The 24,112-nt window shown below is 42.1% G+C and overlaps 1 protein-coding gene across 7 annotated transcripts in view; it reads right to left on the reverse strand.

Moving 5' to 3' along the window:
- Positions 1-24,112, reverse strand: part of CTTNBP2 (cortactin binding protein 2) — a 163,936-nt gene that overhangs the window by 18,884 nt on the left and 120,940 nt on the right. For all 7 annotated transcript variants that reach the window (XM_019418029.2, XM_019418030.2, XM_019418025.2 and 4 more), the window contains 5 exons: positions 21,484-21,759; positions 19,256-19,351; positions 17,925-18,004; positions 8,948-9,034; positions 8,776-8,875 (listed from right to left, as the gene is read on the reverse strand). In XM_019418029.2, coding sequence (XP_019273574.2) covers positions 8,776-8,875; positions 8,948-9,034; positions 17,925-18,004; positions 19,256-19,351; positions 21,484-21,759 — 639 coding nt within the window. The remainder of the gene's footprint in view (positions 1-8,775; positions 8,876-8,947; positions 9,035-17,924; positions 18,005-19,255; positions 19,352-21,483; positions 21,760-24,112) is intronic.

Here is a 24,112-nt window from a genome sequence, read left to right on the forward strand (position 1 = left end):
ATTTCATAATACAGAAAGTCAGAAGCCCTTAAATGACCTTTTAAATTACACATATGAGGAATATTCACCAAATTATGGAGACAGGACCTCAAAGGTAAGCAGATGAATTCTCTCTCATTTTACAGACCTCAGAGAGGTTCAAGTGGTTTGACTGGGGTTTCAGCCAACAGTTGTAAAGAAGGACTAGGGCTCCTGAATCTAATCTCAGTGGACCTCCTACTAAGATGGGGGGACTAAACTGTATACTGACCCAAAATGAAAGCTGGAAAGTAAATGGAAGATTACGATTATATGTAGGAAACGAGTACGTCTGTAGACAGAATGTACTTGACATATGCCTAGAACCTAAGCACTCAAATGTTAATACTGTATTTACAATGTATACACTACTTCTGATACACCAGTGAATTAACTGAAATTAAGATCACTTTTTAATTTTTAAGATTCTAAGATGCCTCAGTCTTAGCCAAATTAACCTTGAGAAAAAGAGATCACTTTAAAATACTTGAGAGTAATTTTACCAAGTATCCCACTTTTCACAAATACTCATAATGGGTTATACTCGATTCCCCCTTGTTACTACAGACACAATGCATTTTCACTTTCAAGAGAACTCCTAGAACATTGTAAATGAATCTCTTCTGAGACTGAAATAGCTCTTCTGCATGCTATGAAGCTTTAAAACTAGAAAACCAGAAACAGTAACAGCCACCTCTCAATTTAGTTGCTTTGTGGGGGCTGTTAACACCAGTGTCTGATGTGTGTGTGTGTGTGTGTGTGTGTGTGTGTGTGTGTGTGTGATCCTCTTCAACACAGCTATTTAGTAAAAAAGTGCTAAAAATCTGTGCTTCCCAGCATTCAAATGTCCTTTAGAAATATATTCACTGTGCAAATGTGATCTATCTATAGTTCATTAAAACAACAGTGATAAATAAACCTCTTCTACCTAGTGATAAAAAACAAAGTTGAATGGTAGGTTTACCTCCTTTCCACCAAGGACTGAAGACCTCCAGCTTTTCCTTGATCTATACTGAATGTACAGCTACCTCCAGTGGCTCTGAAGCTGGCATCCAGTCAAAATCTATCTGTAGCAACATGTACCTGCATTTTAACAGATGCTCATCCACTGCCCCCACTGCCCCCACTGCTGTATCTCTCTTGCTAAGTGCTATGGCATACCAGAGGTGACTGATTCTAACCGGGGGATGTGGCACTTTAAAATGCAACCATTACAAGGAATAGCATCTTAATAGCTTAGGAGACGGGTAAGCTTACTAGTTGTAAGAAATGACACTGGCACAGAAGGAGGCAGGGCAGGGCTCAGTCCTAGAAGGGACTAAGGCATCAAGTCAACGTGCGAACAGCTGCAAGAGGGCATCATGGTGAACTCGAGGCTGATACGTACCTCCTACCATGATGGGCTGGGACTGGGGGGTGGAGTCATATCTATGGAATGGGATCAGGTAGCCGCAGCTGTGGACAGCAGCAGTGTGGCAGACTGGGCTGCCGGGAAACATCCCCTGGGACCCATCCCCAGATGTTCTGACTTATATGGTCTGGGCTGGGCCATCAGTATTTTGTGTGCGGCCTGGGGTGAGATTTGATGATATGAAGCCTCAGAACCCGGCCACAAATGACAAGTGGAAGACCTAGAATGTCGTGTTGGGAGGGAGAAGCCACCAGCTCTGGGAAGCCATGGAAGTGTCTAAGGAGGGGGATAAACAGGACTTGATTTGTGCTTTGAAATCTCACTCCGGTGCAAAGAACACCTGGAGAGGAAAGAAACAGAAAAACACACAGGCTCTGATTGATGAAGTAATGGAGCCTCAACCAGGGCATTGGACTGAGCATTTGTTCAGGGCCGAGGCACTGAACAAAACGGTGTTTGAGATGGAGTCAGTAAGACCCAGGGGCTGACTGTCTTGAGAGAAGGGCAGGACCCTGCTGAAGTCCCAGCAGAGAAGAGGTTGTACAGATCATGGAGGCAGAGAGCACATGAGTCAAGAGCATACTTGGGGTGTGGGTGGGGGTGATGTTTCAGGCCTGACGTATCTGATGAGTTAGGCATCCTTTCAGAGATGTCTAGCAGGTGGTGGGACACGAGCATGAGAGCAACCAGGGAGAATTCAGGCTGGAGAAAAAAGCAAATGAGTTTATAGGAGTGCTGGAGGTCTTTGGAGAGAGGCTTAACATTCTAAGCGAGGGCTGTATTGCTCGTCAATTAATCGCACATTAAATGGACAGCTTGTGCCCTAGACAAAAAGAGGGTAGGCTGCTGTTCACAGCAGTTCAGCTGGGTTGTACCTCATCTTTGTTTATCCTGGTGTCCCGTGAGGTACTGACCAAGGGTCAAATAGACTGGGTTTCTTTGGTGGAAAGCTCTGTCTTCAACACTGCCAGTCTCATTACCTCATTTTTTCAGTAACACCTACTTCTCTAACTACTTAAGTTCAACATCCTTAAATAAGTTGGTCCAAAGGTAAATTTTATTTGCGAAATAGTACGTGTCTATTTCAGGTCATTTGACAGAGTTTCGGGCCTAATGTATTAACCAACCCCAGGGGCAGGAAGTTTCCAGTTTGAAGGATTAACCAGCCTCTGATCAGGGTCTACAGAGATGAAAGGAAGCCACCCACCCCATATTATAGCTGGAGATTTCTTTTAACCTGTTGCCGGAAAGCCAGCCATTCAGATTCCCTTGCCTTATGCTACTTCAAAGTTCTATTTCTGAAATGAATCTATTCCTTTTGTGCTTTTTTCCTTCCAACTTTACAGGCTGTGTCAGCCCTAATCCTCTCCTGCAGGTTGGCATCTCAATCAGACACCCCCCATAGCCACAGGGCTCAGGGCTAAGTCCAGGTTTGTATGCCCTTGCATTAAAAGTTCTGGAGACTTAGTTCTAGAGCAATACTTGTTGGCTTAAAAACAATTAACCTATCACATTTATAGTTAAATCCAAGCTCTAAAGTGCATCTCAAGTGACCACAAGTCCATAATCTCCCCCTCGGGATGGAGAACAGCCCATCTTTCACAGTCCACTTAAGAGAAGGCTCTGCAGGAGTGATGCTCTGAGTCCAGATGAGAAGCAAGGGGCAAACCTTCAAAAAGCCTCAAGTAACACAGCGTCCAAGGACGTAAACTCAGTTATGTGGACTCCAGTGACCATATTCTCCCACTAGGACTACGGTAATTCTATCTTCATTACTTCTGAAAAGGAAAGTTCTCTCAAGAATTCTAAGTGTTACTTTAAAACACTAGTCTAGTGTTCAAAACATTTTTTTCTTACTTTTTAAAATCTTATGTGACAGGAAGTTGTATCTGTCTTACTGATCTAACTACATACCTTACACTGTGGCAAAATGACCCAATTCTAATACACATTCACACCCTTTTTACCAAATAACTGAGCTATGTGCCACGACTGTCTCCCGTGAAAGGCAATATGAAAAGGAAGAGGTTATTTTAAAATAAACACAATATAACCATTGGTGGCAACTGTGTGAGGTCTTTTTTTAAAATGTGTTCTTCTGTTCTACCTTCTTCTTTTCATGGGAACCATTTTAATCTCCATATAAGTTTTAGCTTCTTAAAGCTAATTATTTAACATACGTTTGCTACTCTTCCTTCTTGTATCTTTTGCTCATACATTTCTTTTACTCATTCTCTGTGACTCTCTTTGCTGGCTTGCTCCTGCAGTTGTAGAGGAGCAAATGAGGTAATATATGTGCTGTGTATAATGGAAGATTAAAGTTCAACGTGCTGGCCCAGCCTCATCCAAGTAGTTTAAATCTCTTCCTGTAGAGAAGATAAGGTTAAACGACAGGAATAAACATATTCTTTGCAAATCAGTATAGCCCTTACTTGCAGTCATATAATTTGATCAGTTTAATTTCTTGGTGAAAAAGAAAGAATAACTGACAGATAATTCCTATCCCCTCATTATTCTAAAAGCTGCAGCTGAACAGCCTAGGAATCCCTTCTTCCCTCATCCAGACCTCTGCCTTCTCTACTCTCTGCCTTTTCCCATCACCTCTTGACCAAAAGGACATTCCCTGTTATGTGCTTTCTGCACTACAAAAGAGGTGACACCACACCCAGCCGACGGCTCCTTCCCTTTGGCTCCTGTTAGACTCCCTTGCCCTGCTCAAAAGCCCCGAACGTTTCCCCATCCACTCTACTCAAAGTGCACTTTCTCTGTGACCTCTCCATTGGTCACCAGTCAACAGCAGTGGTTCCTGGGGAGAAAACGATGGGCACAGTGGACTGAGTTCTTAGGAGATAAAGGTGGACAGCAGCAAGGAAGATCAGAGGCCACACCCCAATGTTTTTGACACACATTCAGAGAAGGGCAGTGTTTACCCTGCAGTCGATGGGGTCTAACAGCAGGGCGATGACAAGAGTAGCTTGGCCTGTGGAGTGAACCCTCTGGGAGCTGCAGAGGCTTGTGAGGGAGTGACCAGCAGAAATAAGAAGGGTTAGTGATGGGCCTCCACAGTCCCTTGAGCAAGAAATGACAGGTGGAGGGAAGAGAGCGGGAGGTGGAGATGAGACACAGAACCAGATTCAGCTGACTAGGCACGGAGGCATGTGTGATAATGCTCCAGTGCTTAACCTGGACAACTGCATTCAAGGTCTTAGCAGATGAACCTGTATTTGTGTCTTTGTTATTAAAAAGAGAAAAAAAAGATAGTTGATAATTACAAATTGCTAAGCCACATAAAGAATAAACTCCTGTCCTATTTAAAGATGATACACCATTTCCTACACAAACGGATAGCTAAAATGGGGATTTTTTTTGCCTCAGTCAGCTGTCCAAAAACTTCATTTTGAAACTCCAGTTCACTCTATCTTTATGCCCTATCATCACCTGCTCCATTATCAACTTCTGCACTCTTTCACCTAACTCTTTCTAAATCTACTGTAAGCAGCTTGCACTTGCTGGTACCTGAAGATGACATATGACTAGCATTCCCCTGGTCTTTGCCCATGCTATTTCCTCTATCAGATTCACCCACTCATCAGCAAGTATTCGTTAGCCATCAGTGTACAAGGTGGAATAGAAGAACTGGGTATAGTACTAGCCTTCACAATATGCGTGAATGGACCACGGCAAGAGTTCAAATAATACCCCCCAATGCTTTGACCTGCAGTTAGGTGGGACACAGGTATAAACCAAATCTAATGATGTTAATTAGAGGGAGAAGTATCTGGAGGGATCAGAGAAGCTTTCATTTGAAGTGTCCTTAGAGCATTTTAATAGGGGCTTTTTCTATGGTTTCTGGAAGGGCAAAAGCCATGTCTGTTTTAATCAGTACTGCACAATAACACTGTGCATAGCACCTGCAATGTGGTAGTCACAGTGTGCGTTTTGGGCAGAGGCGGGGGGTTGTGTGTTTATCATTCAGATGAAAGCTACAGCATGAACTAAGACACAGAGAGTAGAAAAGCAAAGGACACTTTGTAAAAAAAGAAACAGCATATTCTATTGGAGCACTGACGCTATTTTAAAAGGGTCAGATATCCTAAAAGAGACATACAAATGGCCCACAAGTCCATGAAAAGATGTATTATATCACTAATGATCAGGGAAATGCAAAACCAAACCACGATGAGACATCACCTCACACCAGTCAAAATGGATGTCATCAGAAAGACAGTAGATAACAAGTTTTGGCAAGAACGTGGAGGAAAGGGAACCTCTGGAGCACTGGTAGCAGGGATGTAAACTGGTGCAACCATTATGTTAAACACCATGGAGGTGCCTCAAAAAATGCAAAATACCACGCTGTCCAGCAATCCCACCTCTGGGTATATATACCCAGAGGAAATGAAATCAGGATCTCGGAGAGTTATCTGCACCCCCATGTTCATTGCATCATTATTCACAATAGCCAAGATATGAAAAGAACCTAAGTGCCAACAGATGAACAGATAAAGAAAATGTGGTATATCCATACGGCGGAATATTACTCAATGAGAAAGAAAATCTTGCCGTTTTGAACAACATGGTGACCTTGAGGGTATTATGCTAACAGAGTTAGAGAAAGACAAGTACTGTATGATATCACTTACATGGGGAATCTAAAAAAGCCAAACTTATGCAGAGTGAAATGGTGGTTGGCAAGGGCCTGGGGTGAGGGTGAGGGAACTAGAGAGAGATCAAAGGATATAAAATTTCAGTTAGAAAATGAGTACTTCTGGAGATCTAATGTACTGCATGGTGACTATAATTAACAATATTGTATCACATACTTGAAAGTTATTAAGAAAGTCCTCTTACCACACACAAAAAAATTGTAATTATGTGAGGTAACAGAGGTATAGCTAACGTTACAGTAATTATTTCCCAATATCTAAGTGTATCAAGTCAACACCTTAAACTTACACAATGCTATATATCTCGATTATATCTCAATTTATAAAACAAAAAAGAAGGGTCAGATAAGCCAGTCAGGTGAATCAATGTCTATGAATGGAAGGCCTTGAATGCCATTACCTTAGTTCAGTGGGCGCTGGAGGGATGTGCGGGGCAGGGATCAAAGACAGCTTAACCAAAGGTATGACTGCCTGTGAAGGAAGTTCGAGGAGGAGAAGCTGTAGACAGAGCAGCCACTTACAGGAAAGTAGAGGAAATACAGGAAAAGGGGGCAAATGGTAGGATGGTGCCAAAGGGATGGGTGAAAAGTTATGCCAGGACCCCCCTGGCAGGACATGACCTGGGACAAGGATGAGGAGTCTATGAATGAGAGGACCTGGGAGTTCCACACGGTCCTCATGTTGCTTTGGAAATTGAAATAATCGACAACATTAAAAGAAGAAAATCCTACATTTTCACTAAAAATGGATCTCTTAAGAGTCACAAGACCATATGACACTGGATCTGCACTGCAGAAAGCAACTAGCTGCTGCAGCTGAGAGCCGCTGCCTTCCTGTAGATGGAGACATGCCTCCCCGCCCCCCGCAGCCCCAGCCAGCGTGCTTCACCCTTGAATGTGGCCTCTTGGCGCCTGTGGACATTCAGGTTGTCAAGCCAAGACCGGATTTCAAGTGGGAGGGGCGGAGAGACCGGGAATTAGGAAGAGGAGGTCCTAAGATGCTGCCCCACCCACATAGGTTTAGAAATGGTGTGCTCATCACCTCTGCCATCCTTTATGACCCGATTCACTGCTCTCCACTTTTTTTTTTTTTTTTTTTTTTTAGCTCTCTAAGCTTAGAGCAGAGAGAATTCAGTCTGTACTTGCTATCTGCCCTGACAGAGTGAGAACAAAATATTTTAGCTTCTTACTTTGAGATGAAACAAGACTGAAAATTGGAAAAAATGTAGTGGGCTTTTGTTATAGGACTAAGTGGGGGAAATAGAAATTTTGGCACAGGAGAGTTTGTAAGGAGCAGTGGCTGGCAGTGATTAAGGGCAGGCTCAGTAACGGTTTCAGTCCTGCTTGCCTGTGTCCTAGCTGTGGCTTGTTCGGGCAAGGTACTCAAACCTCCTGTTTCAAATGTTTTCATGTTTTTAAATCAGGGTATTTAGAATAGGGTCGACCAGAGTCAGAGCTTAATAAAAGCTAGTGATTATTAGTAACAGCAGCGGAGAAAACAGCTTTCTGCAGCCAATTTTCACTAGTTTCTGATCAAAGACTGACCTCATGCGCTATAGTAGTAACATTCAGATTATAGTGGGATTTTCCTGTCCTTAAAATGCGCTTCTAGGTCTGTGGGATCTCAGTTCTTCCCCAAACCTGCCTCTTAACTTTATTTCTTGACTTAAAAGCTGCTGTTATTTCCTTCTTCCTAAGGTTGACCTAGTCCTTGATCACTGCTCCAAAGGTGAGACAGACACACTTAAAAGATTTGAATTTGCATTTCAACTCATCCACCACTGATCTTGCAACTGTCTCCCCTCCCCCCCACCCCACCCCCACCAAGTCCCTGCACCCTCTCCCCAGGGGTCTCTGTGGCTTTGAGCCTTTGAAGACTGGAGTCTGGTCCATTTCAGTCTCATGTCAGAGTTGCTAGCCATGCTGTGCTCTGCAGGGTATGCTAACGCCACCTGTGATCAAGCTTTGTGTGTTACACTCTGGAGCCTGAGACAGAAAGTTCATGAAAAAGTTATATTAATAAACATGTTTAACCCTGGTTCTGCCACTCTGTACTTGTGGCAAGATACCAAACCTCTTCCGTGCCAGTTTCTTCATGTTTGAAACAGATTAAGTTACTTACTGGCACAGGGCTGTTGTAGAGACTAAATGAATTAATTACCGTGTGTAATATGTTTAGCAAAATGCCAGTCAATGACATGCCGAGGGTTAGGTGGAGAAAGCAGTTTACCTCAGGTGCTTCATACGGGTGCTTTGGTTGTAGAGAACTTATGAATAATACTAAAAATCTATCTACTTTTTATCATCACCATACAATTCTAAACAGCATCAGTGGCACAATACTTAGTCCTGCTAGGATGGACGGCTCCCAACACCTCCTCCCTTAGTATACCTCTGGTGCCAGTTACACAGAATGCTCACAACGGATAATGATTTACAAACAAAAGATGGTGGGGGGGGGGGGGGGCGGAGAAGAAAATGTGGGATAAGTAATCAATGCAATGCCAGATGCACAAAAATAAATTCTTTTGCAAGTGTTCCTTTTCATCCCATAGCTGTTGGATAATCGAGAAGTCAACTTAAATTTACCCCCAAGAAAGAAAGCTTATTTCCTTTTAACAGCATCACTGAAGATCATGCCCTTTGGTTACCACAACTCAGTCTGCTGGAAGGGTCTTACCACTATTGATGAACAGGTCTATTAGCTGTTCCTTGGAGAAACCAGCATCCACTTCGGCTCTCACTATTTCACAGGTGAATCCTGCAGCCATTTGTCTGTGCTGTGAGAAGAAACGAGCAATTAGTTCCTGCTTTCAAGGAAAAGGGGGGGGATAGGTGTAATGGGTACTTACCTTCATGCAGAGTGCAAGCTGATGTGCTATGTAGTCTTGCAAACTTCCTTCGGGGCCGTGGAAGATGACATTATGGTACTGCTCGACCTATTAACAAACCAAGAAGAAATCTTCAGTGAAAATGCTAAGAAGAGGAAAAAAAAAAAAAAAGTGGTACCCAAGCAGGAAATTTTCTGATTGTCCTCAGCTTTTGAAAATATTAAAAATATTTTCAGGATTAACTGCATGCACTGGGCACTTGAAGTCTTTCACTTTAATTAAGTGAAATACTGGCAAATTTAGTATTTATTTACTACACTGAGTAAAAGAGCTGACACTTTATTAAAAAGCATACTCTTTTTTCCCTATAATTTTTATTGTTTAATGTTTATGTATTTTTGAGAGAGAGACAGAGTGTGAGCAGAGAAAGGGCACAGAAAGAGGGAGACACAGAATCTGAAGCAGGCTCCAGGCTCTGAGCTGTCATCAAAGAGCCCAGCGCGGGGCTCAAACTCACGAACTGCGAGATCATAACCTGAGCCGAAGCCGGAAGCTTAACGGGCTGAGCCACCCAGGCTCCCCTCTTCCCTGTAATTTCTACAATGAGGTTCAGTAGGTAAGCTAGGAACACAGTGCCTAGTGTATTTTGTCCCTTGCAAATGTTTTGTAATGTTTCATTATTATCTCTTACACATGCTCCTTAGTTTGAATTTTCCCAGTGCTTATTTTACTTTTTAGGGGTATGTAAAACAGCAACAAATTCCACTAAAGAAATTCTGGAAAATACAAAGAAGCATAAAGCAGCAGACTACAAACCACTGATAGTGTGAGCACTGAAAAGCAACCACTCTAAGTTATGTTTCTTTGCATAGTTGATATGTGTATGCATATTTGTGTATTTTTTAAGAGGAACGTAGAAGTGTAATCTTTTTATGGCTGTCATACTTAGGAGACTCTCTTTGTGCTGGCATCTTACATAAAAGACATCTTCATGACTCTAAGATTATTAGATCAACTCCTGATCTAGATTTTTCCATTCTGGAACTCGGGTGTTTCAAAGAAACCTGGGTAGAGATTGACCACTTTTACTCTGTAAAAAAGAAAATCTCTTGCCTGGATGCCTATAGGATTTTTTTAAAGCTTTTTCCTCACATGTGAGGATACCTTGCCTGAGAACATGTGGGGATGTAGCACACACTGGGATGGAAAGCCAGTGGCCATTTACACGGGACAAGGGCAGTGATGTCTGGAGTGAGATGTGGAGAGGAGTCATCCCTTCCACCTCGGTCACCCCTAGGACTGAGCTCTCACTCCCCTAGTCTCCATTTGGGAGCAGCTTTCTTCTTGGAAAGATCTCACAGAAAAGGATCTGTATAGGTGAAGTGGCAAACCTAATGAATATGGTTGATGTAGCTCATGTGTCAAGACTGAGTCACCCAGACTTGGAGAAATGTTAAACCTGAAACGGTCTGTTCATGGTTGCCTTATTGTGCTCTGATAAGTTTGTCCTTTTAAAGACACAGGGGAAGGCCATATCTTTGAGGGTGGCTAGGGTAGGCCTGGTAAAACAAAATATGCCACTGGTCCATCACTACAAGAAAGAGGCAGACTTGGGGATATGAAAGGAAGGCTTGAGGGAAAGCTGTTAGCATGGAAGGAAGAAGGACTCCTTCCTTGCCTGGGGCCTTTAGGATTTGCGCTTTTGGCCTCCAAAGAGACCAAACCATGCTTGGAGTAACTCTTGGAAAGTGGAGGAAAACGGGGCTTGACCACTGGGTGTCAGACCATGAGCTTAGAAAGGAATGTGGTCCTTTAAGGGGACCACTAATGAGGGACTAGGGACTGGGTTTTAGGCTCTGAAAGACAACATGTTTGGTAGCCACCAGTGATTTTCTCTGAATCCAGATATTATTCCTCTATTGCTAAGCCTTCAATAAAAAAAGGAAGCAGCTGGATGCACACTGGGGCTAGGGCAGCATCAGGGAGAATGATATACTTGAGAGAAACAGGACATGGCTACAGTTGCCCAAGGAACACCAGCATCCGGAAGCCACAGCATGAACACAGCCGTAGCTGGCCAGGGCTGTTCTCTATGGTGCTGGGGGTCTGTGACACGAACAATAGTAGAAGGGCCAGCAAGGACCAAGACCGGGACAGGGACTCCCCCAGAGACATAAGAGAATATCCTAGAAAATTCAAATAAGATTCTGCTTCTAGGCAGTGAGGGTATGGATACTCATTAAGGAATTATTGTTAAAGAATAATCTGTTCTCATTTGTACCTAAGAGATGGGGAAGTGGGATGTACTTAAAATTTCAAAAAGTTACCCAGATTTGTCTGGTTGTGACCTCTTTTCCATCCATCTTAAATGGAACATGGCAAGTTCTTCCAATATACATAGTCAGACCTATTTTTGGCTTAGAAGATTTTTCTTCCATTATGTTTCTGGTAATTTCTCCTCTTCTAATTCTCTTTTATTTGGAAGGAAAACTAATAATGCTTAAGCTCCCTCTCTGTCCTCTGCAAGTGCATCTGTCCCCCTAGCTCATCATTATCCTAACTCTTGTCTTTTGCTTCTACTTTGGGGAGAGCTCCTCAAGTTAGTCTTAACGACACTGAAAAGAATGTTCACCGTCTCCCTCCCGCTCTGAACCGTCTCAGGTACAAGTTTAATGATGCTACTGCACTTTTAGTTGCTCTCAGAGTTCCTTACCTCACCCAGGTCCTTGCCAACGCTTTTGCTTTTAATCTTAGCCTTCTCTCTACCCTGGCTTTCTTGCCCTGCTTTCAGTCGATCTTTTACTCTCCAGAGAATGATAATCTTCTCAATTTTTCATTTTTTCTCATAATTTCTAAGGTGTGTCATTTTGAGTTCTCACAATAACTCTGTTCTGTTCTGCAGGGTTCTTCCCCAGGTAAAATGTTAGCTTGTTATTAGTACTTTTTTTTCGTTCTGTGAAACCACAGGAAGAATCTGCAGTAAAGCAGGATGTGTGGACCATCACTGGCTTCACTTGCTTTCGACCTAATTGTTCAGCTGACTCCCGTCTTAGGTCATCCGCTGGACGGTGGGCTGCTGCCTCTGCTTGTGGCTTTGGGATCCGGCAATAGCTGCAGAGGGCTGGACCTGGGCTGTCCACCAGGGCAGACAAATGTGTGAACTAAAGGAAGCAGGACGCTCCAACATCCATCCTGCTGAGGGTGCTTATATAATATGCTCCCCAGATAAAGCAGCCTCACCAACGCCCGCCCACCAACTTCCTGCTCAGGTATTTCTAGCTTTAATCTCTGAATGGATGTGGAAGGACGCATCTTGATAGGAGGTGGAGGAGGATGGCACTACCAAAAGCAGAGACTGCGGTAAGGACATACACCCAATTTCCTAACTGGTATCAAGTTTGCTTTTTTGAATCATTAGTAAGATGGTCATAGGAAATAATGAAGTGTTTTCCTACCTCATTTCAGGTAGGCCTCAAATCAGTGGGTTTAACACTCTCTTATCCCTAAAGGTACGGGAAAATTCTTCCAGATTCTTGCCCAAGGGAGACCTCAGTTCTATTTTCCTCTGTTTTTGTGAAGTTTTATCACTTTTCATAAGCACTTTAGTGGGAAATTGTGTTGGGTACCACAAGACAGGTCCAATTTTAAACCCGAAGTCTTGCACTCTCCAAATTAATCCCAAACTGCCATGCTACTTCTCGGGTAGAACTTCTTTCACAAGGAATGGATTGTTTCATACCAGTGAAACAGGATACAGATTTTCAAGATTTACTGAGTATTCTACCCCTGAGATTTTCAACAAGGATTGCTATTTAATCTTGTCTCACTTCTGAAAACAAGAGCGCTCTATTCATTACAGCCATCTGTCAAACTGCCTACACTGTCTTAAGATTGATTTCGAAATCACCTAACAGCAAGAAACCCGATTTCATAGATACGCTGTCTTCAATTTCAACAACTCATTTGTTCTCGGATTGTAGGTTCTTATAAAATACAGACAGGAAATATTCTGTTTAAAATTTTCATTGAAAAGGCCATTCACTAGCAGCAAGCATTCTGTCTTCACATAGTCTAATATGCTTTCTGGAATAAGGTAAAATAGAAATAAATAAATGCAAAAACAAATGTACAGACTTCCAGATCATTCATACATTCTTTTGTTTGTTTAAACTTTATTAGATTTTATTTTGAGAGACAGAGCACAAGTAGGGGAGGAGCAGAGAGACGGGGGGAGAGAGAATTCCAGGCAGGCTCTGCAGTGTCAGTGCAAAGCCTGACTTGGGGGCTTGGAATTATGAACTCTGATATCATGACCTGAGCTGAAGTCAGCCACTTACCCAACTGAGCCATCCAGGCGCCCCTCATTCATACGTTCTGTGCATGCATTCCACAGGTTTTTCCTCATTTCAGATATTACCAATTTTTTTGTTAATGGTATTTGTTCTATCTCATTAAAGGATGTGCTGGTTACCATTTCAGATCTGAACAACAAAAAATTACCAGGAGCCTGTTGCTGTACTGCAAACATGTGAAGCTATGCCAAGAAAACACATTTATCTGCTCTAGCTAAAAATGACATTTCTCCCAACAGCAGGATCTGAGGTGTTATCAATACACATGCTTCATGCCTCCAGCAGAGGGCTCTACAGATAGATAAGTAGACAGGCAGGCAGACAAGACAGTGGGGGGAGGAAGGTAAACATTTTAATTGTTTTGATAGGATATCTCTATCCTCTTTGAGAAAAATCAAACTTCTTAAAGGTGAATTAGAGTCCCCAGAATTACCCCTAAGTGTGTGTTGACAGTGGAATATTTTTGCTTATTAGTAAAGGGACACTGGCCTTTATCACAATTGGTACCAATCCCCTTTATTCTTGTGTCTTCACAGCTTATTCAGGAAGCTCTTATCACATGTCAATTAGTGCTTTGTGACGCAAATGAATTCTGGATTAAATGGAAACAATGACCTCAACAAAGGCCCATCCATCCATTGATTGTTTTCCCCTGCCCTCCAGGCTGTTTTTCTGCGGAATGGAGTTCACCAGAGGAGCTGCTGTCCAGAGGAACAGGGTCTGTGGCGCCTGTGATGTTTTCCGACTTGTGGCATTATTTTAAAGCAATAAACTCAGCCTCCATTTGGAGTTTCACTTGTCAGAGTCTAAGGGAAAGTTTCTACCATCTAGAGATGGTTTTAGGCCAGGCTGGGCTGAGATGCTGAACTCAAAAAAGAATAAAAAAGGTTTTTACTGAGCCAATAAAGCTGAGATGGCTCTAGCCATGTCATGGCTTTGTAGCTAGGTGTTTCATTCTGACCTCTTCTGACACTGATTTTAAAGAATTTATGTAGGACTTTAAAGCCACAAACAACACAACTACTGTCAACCTATTCATATAAAATCCCCCCAAACAGTACTGGTGCATCCAGCATCCATCCGGGCTACAAAAAAGCTGGAGCCCATGATAGAGCAAAAGGGTTTTTAGCCATATGCTGAGGTCCCTCTTTATAGAATAGATATAAAAGAGAAATGAGAATTCAAGAGAAATTACAGTTCACGGAGAGAAATATACCATAGGTTTTTAAAAATTAGCTTACTGAAACTTTAAAAGCCAAGATCAGACTTGGTTATTAAATTCAAATAAAGCTAGGCCCCCATATAGGAACACAAACATAATACTTTGGGAATTGTAGCTATTAAAAAAAAAAAACAAAAAACAAAACACCCATAAGCTATAACTTTGGACCTAACTGCTCCCTTGTCACCCAGCCTCTAGCACTTATAAACTCTTCCTGCTCCAGACCTCCTCTGGGTCAACACTTGCCCTGCTGCCCAGGATCTTCTTCCACTTTTGCCGTGATGGCCAAAGGATTCGCGGGTGTTGGAGCCCCTCTTCCTCATACAGGGGAACTGCCTTCCTCCTTCTGCTAGGCCCTTACCCACATTTACTCCTCCATGCCCTGAAAGAGATCAGGCTAGAAGTGGCCACCTGCTAACAGCGTTAATCAAGATTTGTGGCCTCAGATACATAACTGCCATTGCTCACAACATCATTTTTATGAGAACAGAGCAAATTTATTCTGGGAACATAGGAAGAGAAGGTAGAATTTCCTAGTTGTGATTCTTGATGGTTAGCATGGCACATATTGGAGTAGATGGCTAACAGGCAGTGGAATCTCAAGAATTATGTGCTAGGGGATTCAGAGTCCTGCCTTTTCTTAATGGTTATTTGTTTTGAGAAACAGAAAGAGTGCGAGCAGGGGAGGGGCAGAGGGAAAGAGAACGAAGAAGAAAGAGAAACGCAAGCAGGCTCCACACTTGGCAACAGAGCCCTATGTGGGGCTTGATCCCAGGACCTGAGCCTAAATCAAGAGCCGGACACTTAACTGACTGAGCTACCCAGGCGCCCCCAGAATCCTATACTTTAAAGTCATGCTCAGATTAGGATGATCTATTTAAGTATTTTTCTAATATAATAATTATTTATAATCACTGAAGTATTATAATACAAGATTGCAAACAAGTTAATAAAAATTGCAACGGGCTAAGTAAAGTCTGTTAATATACAAAGTTCAACTATTATAATAAATTATTAGTGATTCAAAACTCAATCAAGTCAAATGTTTCCTTATTAACTCTTAGAATGGAGATTTAAGATCTGTATTATTTTAAATATTCAATGAAAGTATTTAAAAATAACACCATTTATTTTTTTATTTTTATTATTATTTTTTTAATGTTTATTTATTTTTGAGAGAGACAGAGACAGAGTGTGAACAGGGGAGGGGCAGAGAGAGGGAGACACAGAATGCAAAACAGGCTCCAGGCTCTGAGCTATCAGCCCAGAGCCTGATGCAGGGGTCGAACTCACAAGCCATGAGATCATGACCTGAGCCAAAGTTGGATGCCTCACTGACTGAGCCACCCAGGTGCCCCCCAAATAACACCATTTAAAAAACAAAAAGAAACGGGGCACCTGGGTAGCTCAGTCGGTTGAATGTCTGACTCTTGTTGATTTCCACTCAGATATCATGGTTGTGAGACTGGGCTCCACACTGGGCAAGGAGCCTGCCCGAGAATCTCTGTCCTCCACCCTGAGTGCACATGCTCTGACACTCTCTCAAGAAAAAAAACCCCAAACTAAAAAAAACGAAACACTCATAAATTGAGAATAGAACTAACAACTAGTTAGTCTCTGGTTTGTTGGGCATTGGTAGCTAAACCATGGCTTAGGCGTTCGGAGGCAAACATACAAATGTACTTGGGATGTTCTGTATATAATGTGCTAGCCGGCATTTCACTTGACAGACCTGCTCAGCCAAGGCTCCTGTGCAGCTGTAATCTGCTGTTATCACCCTTCTGTTCATTTTGTCATCTGGGTGAATGAAAAGCCCTGAGCAGAAAGTTGCCTGGTGCAGAGAAGCTGAGGAGGCAGAAGGGAGAGAAGCGGTTCTACACGCTCATTTTACTGGGCGCCCAGGCTCACATTCCTGAAAACCAACTGGTCACTCAACAACAGCTTTAACTCACACAAAGGAGGAAGGCAGCCCGCCCTCCCACTTGTGTGTCGCCCCCAGGCTTACTCTGAAGCGGCAGGGAGGAACACATAACAAAGAAAACAAGTTACAGTCTCAACGTTACAGGACACCATCTCTTCTAAACTAGAAAGCTTTTTAATGTTTTGGTGCTACTGTGGCTATTTTACAAAGGTCATTCCCAACTTTGGGTTTAGCCAGATCAACAGAATGGTTTGGAATTTGCACTTCTCTTCAGGGGGAACAAAGACATCAATTCATAGTTAATGGAAACAATTTTTGTAAAGGGCCCCTGGCAAACTCATTCATTTTTTAAAAAAGGTTTTCCAAATTAAGGCAGCAGGCAAAATGAACGTTTGTTTAAAGTTTTACACCTTCAATATTAGTTTTAGATGGATCTCACAGAGACCCAAGAGTGCACAAACTTAGCTTAATCACTCACTAGCCACGTGGCCTTGAGCACATTATTTCCCTTCTCTGCTTCAGTTTCCTTATCTATAAAGTGGATGATGCTATCTACCTCACAGCGATGCTCTGAGGAATAAATAAGACATGCATGTGCCTTTGGCATATTGCCTGGCATGTAATAAGTACTGGACAAAGGTAAAACATTACATTTGTTCACCATTTGTCTAGAATTTGCTACTTTCTCTTGATAATCATATTCTTGTTCCCTTTAATAACAGAATTAGTTTTCCCTGGGTGCATGGTTGCCCAGAAAGCGACCACATATCCCAGCTAGGTGAACGTGTGTCCACATGCTGGTCAGTGGTTGTGGGTGGAAACAATGTGTGCAACGCCCCAGAAAGGAAGGCGCTTGCCCTCCAGGCTCTCCTCCCTCAGGCTAGAACCTGAGGGTGGGAGTGGTGACCCTCTTTGACCAAACCCACATCAACAATACCCCAGGTCACAGTGGCCTACTGAGAGAGAGAGAGCCAAGCTGCTGACACATCTGCAGGGGTCGGGTCACCCTGCCCCATTTCCCCCTACTGGCTCTCTCATCTGCTGGGATTTCTACATTTGAGAAAAATAAACTTCTATGCTGTTCAAGCTACAGTTTTTTGGTTTCTGTTAAAATGGCCAAATCAATACTTTTAACTGATTCTAGCATATATAACTTAGTTCTAAATTATAAAGTTTACAGCAAAGAATCTTGATATTTATAGCCATTCTCTTTCATATTGATGATCAGTTACTTGATGTCAAGTCCAAGTTGGGGAAAGACAACCCTCTCCTGCTCCAGTCACAACACTTCACAGGTGACAGGTGGGAACAGCTGGATGACTGTGATAGAAATCCAGAACTAAGTGACCAGCAGGCTTCTAGGGAAGGGGCTGTTGGGGAAGATCATGGGGTTGGGGCACAGGGTGAGTGGGGCTCCCGCTCCTACAGACATGGAAATGGGCCACCCAATACTCCAGGGTCAGGGATGGGAGCCTAAGACTCCCCTTGGCAGCATCCACCTACCAGCCTGAGGTAGTTCTGTAGCATCTGAAGAGGGATCATTGACGCATAAGTCACACTACTGAGGCAGCCTTCTTGGGGACCTGTAAGAAAGCGACACACAGAAGCAAAATTGGTTCTTCCTTATTAAATGTAAATGATCAAGACACAACAAAACTTCTCATAAAAGATACAGTAATGTTTGTTGACTTACGTAGCCAGAGCTAACATTTGACCAAGAGGTACCTTTTGTCTCACCATCGTGAAAATATTTCAACACCCTGAACTGGCCGGTAAACCACCGCTGCTCCCCAGACGTCTCCAGCTGCCCTTCCTTCCCCTGGGAAGCCCACCCATCTCTCCCTGTCCATCACAGCCAGGGCTTTCAGATTCCAGCTGGAATACTACCGCTAGTATCTGCTCCGATCCCTGGATTCAATTTTATTATTTATAAACAAGTGTTATCAGAGATAATCCCAACCCTCTGAAAGTTCTAGCCTGGGACAGCATTCGTGCACAGTTCTGGGGGTTACCCTTTATGTTCTTTCCCAAACTCTATCTCCCTCACTTGCCTCCCAAGTTCTGCTACTCTCTCAATACACTGCTTGAGCCTGAAGGAATTTTCTGGGATAACCTCATACTTTTTTTTTTTTTTTCCTAACTTCAGTAAGTAGTTCAAACAATAGAATACAACTTTTATTAGTTGAACTTTTAAAGAATCCATTCCCAAATATGGGAAATACATGACAAAATCCCTTTTAGAGTTAAGGGCTGAGAAATGGAGTATTCCTGTAACACTTACTAGCTATGTAACCCTAGACAAGAAACTCAATCTTTCTAAGCCTTAATTTCCTTGTACGTAAAATGAGGGTAAACAGAAATACTTACCTCAATGGGTTGTTATATGGATTAAGTGAATTTATACTTGTAATGTGCTACAAATGATAGGGCCTTCCACATAGGTGTTCACTAAACATTACCCGTACCATTATAATAATCGTATTCATCATACACTGGACTTGACAGTAACAGAAGGCATTTCTTTTAACATGGTCTCTTGTCACTCTCTCAGTACATTAAGTTTAGCTTCTGGTTTGTTCCTAATGAGAGAGGTGATCAGAATCGCAGCAATCAATGGTCAGGACGGATATCTCCACAGGTGTCAGAAACATGGCTTTTGATTTTTCCTCTTCTTAGTGAGACTTTTCAAAAAACATCTAATTACTTAATAGAGGGGGTCACACATGCATTGCTGGAGAACACAGGACAGAAACATGCAGATTTAAGACCCAGCACCACGACACATCATGAAGCCAACACTCTGTCAACAGCACCTCAGTGTGGACTACTCTTACCTGATAAAAGCACAGTGACTCGCTCTGCTTTATTCTTCTTCATAAAGTCCCACGGGGACTGGGTGAAGCTCTGACCTGCTGACCACGGCACATTTCCTAAGTTCAAGAAAACGAAATAAAATGTCAAAGAAGCTTCAAAGTAATTTTTCTTCTAAGGGACAATATACAATCTCCTGTGGAATCCAGGGTTTAGACTGTCAAAAGCACACACAGAACATGTAAAGCATCACATAGGGGTTAACTCCCTAATACAATGTCTGTTAAAGGTCAAAAGGCAAGCCTTTAAAGAAGAGGCTTCTCCAAAGCTGTTTTTAGGACTAAGAGAGAAATCTGGAGAGCAAAAATATACTAAATATTTCTAAGGTTAAGTTTTTAGGAACAAAGCTGATGATAACTTTCCATGGTTCTTCCAGTGCCTGCTTCACAAAGTCTAAGCACTTTGAATGAGGTGAAGTAACAGGTCCTTTATGATCTGCTCCCTTTCCAACAAATTTTTAGATTCCAGAAAACACAGGTTACTTCAGGGGCTCAGTATAAAGGAAGCCTTCTCACAGTCTGGGCCCTCTGCTCATGCCTGCTCAGAAAGGGTGCCACTTCCTTGGTGTCTACTCTAGGGACGGATTAGTAGGAAGTACTTGTTCCGTCCCTTCCCATCCACAGATCTTAAATATTCCCACCACACACACACACTCCCCACCTGTAACTCACTGCTTATCTGTTGGCCTGGGTCCCTTTAATCCAGTTAGGTGATATAGTAAAGTCACTTATATACATACATTAATAAATAATGTCATGGTTGCCCGTTATCAAGTGGATACAATTAGGCACTAAACTAAGCCCTTTACCCACAGAAGCCAATGATCTTTACATCTGAAATGCTACTAGGTGCCCTACACAAATATGAACACTGGCACCATCAGGCCTTAGCATCCACTGCTCACAGAGGTAAATCTCTCTGATGGTGGTAAATATCCATTTGCATATGCTTGTTTCCAGATCAGCTGGATGAAGGCTGATGATGCAGTGTCATTTTCTTCTGAACAAGTCTGTGCTGATTTCATTTATTAGACTCTTGGGCACAACCACACCTTGAATAACAGTTTGTTGTGTGGGCAAAATGTGTTCCTGAGAATCATTTATGACATATTATCTTAATGTAATTATTTAACTATACAATAATTCTTCTGTAAGAATTGTAATTATATTAATGATCTTGCCAAAGATCAATAAAATTAAATTGTCATGAATTATCAGCCTTAAAAACTAGTAAAATACATTTTTGGGAAGTGATTTAGCATCTATAAATTAACAGAATAAAACCCTTTCTGCTATAATAAGCTGATATATTAAAAGCATGGTGAAACTCACCGTTTCCTCAACCCTGATTATTCTTATGCAACAAGTGCTGTTGAAAATATGCAGGCTTTCCTATCACACAGACTGGGATTTGAATCTTATCTGCTTTGGTCCTTTGCTGTGTGACCTCAGGCCTACGAGGTGACCTCACCTTGTAACTAGTTATTTGTAGAATGAGTCTGTTGTAAGGACTTGTTGAGGTGCTGTGTATAAAGGGTCCAGCACAGTTCTGAAATAATGGCAGGTTCCCCAAAGATGTTAGTTCTCCTGGTTCAAGAGGAAACAAACTAACCAGAGACATTTATAGAGCACTTACTATGCTCACCAGAAAGTAAATCTTACAAGTTCTTCGGAGTCTGTTTCATAGTGCCTATCAAACAGAAACAGGCAGCTATCACCCTCACTCATCCCATGTGGGAGCTCTGATCAGATCTTCAATGAATAGGGCTTCTTCCAACTCTAGACTTCACTAGGACTCCTGTCCTGGAAGTAAGGTGTTCATGTAGTACGAGCCCTGGCCCAGCCCAGGTACAAATCTGGAGCTGTGTTCAGAACCTGTGCACCAGCAAGCAGCTACAGAGTGGTTTGTTTCTTGCATTTATCAAAACAGCAAGTGGAATCACAAACCTCATCAAGGGCTTTCTTGTTCTTTACTCTCTGAGTATTATCTGAGGTATGAAAGCATTTTTTATACTAACAGGCAACATTATGTAATGGCCGCATTGTGAATAATCAAGTTTTTTAGCACCAGCAGCTGCCGCAAGTGAGCTCTCATTGTATTTAATCAGTGAACCAAGTATCAGGTTATGGAGCTCATAAACATAAATAAACCCAGAAATTTAACTTTCTCTCCATCACAGGATTGCTGATACCTAGCATGATGGATTGTACACTGCTTGTCCCGAGGCCAATGCTGGAGTCAGTGGTGTTATTAAATGTCACATCTTCCAGACTCCACCATCCATCAGATGAGATTGCTTGGAAATGATTTGTCAGAGCTTGACTCACTGCTTTTGAAAAATCATCCCATGATGTCTGTTTGCGGATATTTAAAGCACATATTGTGTTTTCGCATTCAAAGTCATCGGAACCATAGCTGCCTGGTTCAATCTCACCCACTGAAATCCTTAAGGGTATTTTAAGAGCATCTGTTGGAAGAATAAAAGAATTAAGGGGAAAAATCTTGATAGGAAAAAGCAGCAAAACGTATATAAAACAAGCAGGTATGAACATTTTAAAAACAAAGCAAAGGGCAGCTCTCATGTTTCTTTAGATACTATCAACCGAATGTTCTCCTACTGGAGTAAACTTGTCTCCCAAACTCTTCACAGCTTCTTTGGAACCATGTTGCTTGAAATATTTGTCTTTCCTTGTATCTTTGGCCTTTTGTACTTCATTGACTCTTCCCTTCAGCAAGACTCTCAAGTTCTTAAAAAAAAAAATCTGAGAAAATGAGAGCCCTCTCTTGACCCTAAATTCTCTATATTGCCCTTTCTCCTCACCTACATTGATAACATCATAAATAAGGCAGGTTCCAGTTGTAGAAGTCACTGTGCTTAGGATAGTGGCTTTGGACTCCTACAGACCTTGGTCTAAGCCTCAGGGTCAGCCTCCTACTAGCCCTGTGTACTTGGTAAACTGATCTCTCTATACCCTAATTCCTTCTACAAAATGTTAGGAATGTGCTATTAAATTATTATGAAGACTCAGTGAACACATGTTTGAAATGAATTTAACACACTAACGGTTATGTGGTAAATACTGGTGAGTATTTAGTAAATAGTAAACAGTAAACAGTGCAGTCGAAGCTTTTTAAGTGATCTTTCCAATCTCTGTGACACCAACTGACTGAGGCCCCACCGAGCTATGCAGCACCCCATGCACTCCACTTCTCACGAACTGAATTACGTGCTCACCAAGAGTCACTTGTGTTTATTCCCTAGTCTTTTATAAAGTGTCGAACTCATTACTGTAATTACTAAATTAAATATTCCATAAACTGATGAAATGACTTACTCTTCCTATAAAATTGAAGTTGAACACTTTACAGACACTGAACAAATGAGGTGCTAAAAAAAAAAGTTGGGGCACCTGGGTGGCTCAGTCGGTTAAGTGTCCGACTTCGGCTCAGGTCATGATCTCAAGGTTTGTGGGTTCGAGCCCTGCATCGGGCTCTGTGCTGACAGCTCAGAGCCTGGAGCCTGTTTCAGATTCTGTGTCTCCCTCTCTCTCTGCTCCTCCCCCATTCCTGCTCTGTCTCCCTCTGTCTCAAAAATAAGCCAACATTTAAAAAAATAAAATAAAAAAAAAAGTCACCTAAGGAGGTATGGATTAGACAACTACATAAAGCTAGAAAAGATTATCTTTGGGGTGCCTGGGTGGCTCTTGGTTTCACGTCAGGTCATGATCTCACAGTTCATGAGTTTGAGCCCCCATCGGGCTCTGAACAGTGCAGAGCCTGCCTGGGATTCTCTCTCTCTCCCTCGCTCTCTGCCCCTCTTACTCACTTTTGCTCTCTCAAACTAAATAAATAAACTAAAAAAAAAGAAATAAAAAAATTATCTTACTTAAATTTTTTTAAAAGTTTATTTATTTTGGGTAGAGATTGGGCAGGGGAGGAGCAGAGAGAGAGAGGAAGAGAGAGAGAATCCCAAGCAGGCTCTGCACTGTCAGTGCAGAGTCCCATGAGGGGCTCAAACTCATGAATCGCACGCAAGATCATAACCTGAGCAGAAAGGAAGAGTTGGACACTTAACCAACTGACCACCCAGGTGCCCTGAAAAAAAAGATCTTAAGTCCTCAAACACTAGAAATCACAGATGAAGCATAAATGTGTGGTTTATTCAAATAAGAATATGGGCAATTTCTATTAGCAAAACCATAGTAAAGTAAAAACCTTTACCTAAAAATTGATGGAAGAAATCTCTATGTTAAAGTTAACACAAAATGTTTAAAATGTATATTTTTAGGATTCCCTTCTTCAACTGGCTTTTTCTATTAACCAACTACTAGATTAGTTTATTTTCCAATTATCAACAATTCTCGGGGCACCTATCAGTTGATTGAGCGTCCAGTTCTTGGTTTCGGCTCAGGTCACAGTTTGAGAGTTTGAGCCCTGCACTGGGCTCTGTGCTGACTGTAAGTATGGAGCCTGCTTGGGATTCTGTCTCCCTCTCTCTGCCCCTCCTCCACTTGCTCTCTACCTCTCTCCCAAAATAATGTTAATAAATTTAATACGTTAAAATAAATGTTAAAAAATTTAATTATCAGTTCTCATCAATAGCATATGACACAACTGATCTCTCCCTGTTCTCTGATATGCTCCTGCAAGATTCCCTCATGCCTCCCTGGTCACTCTTTTATGTTGTTCCTTTGCTGGTCCCTTCACATTTTCCATTTTCTTAATGATAGAGTGTTGCAAGGCTCCTTTCTCTTACTTTTTCTGTCTGTGTTCACTTCCTTAGTGATCTCATCCAGTCCCATGACTTTAAATATCATCTA

Source organism: Panthera pardus, unplaced genomic scaffold (genome assembly GCF_024362965.1).
Source record: "Panthera pardus isolate Hobbes unplaced genomic scaffold, ASM2436296v1 HiC_scaffold_8, whole genome shotgun sequence".
Taxonomy (NCBI): domain Eukaryota; kingdom Metazoa; phylum Chordata; class Mammalia; order Carnivora; family Felidae; genus Panthera; species Panthera pardus.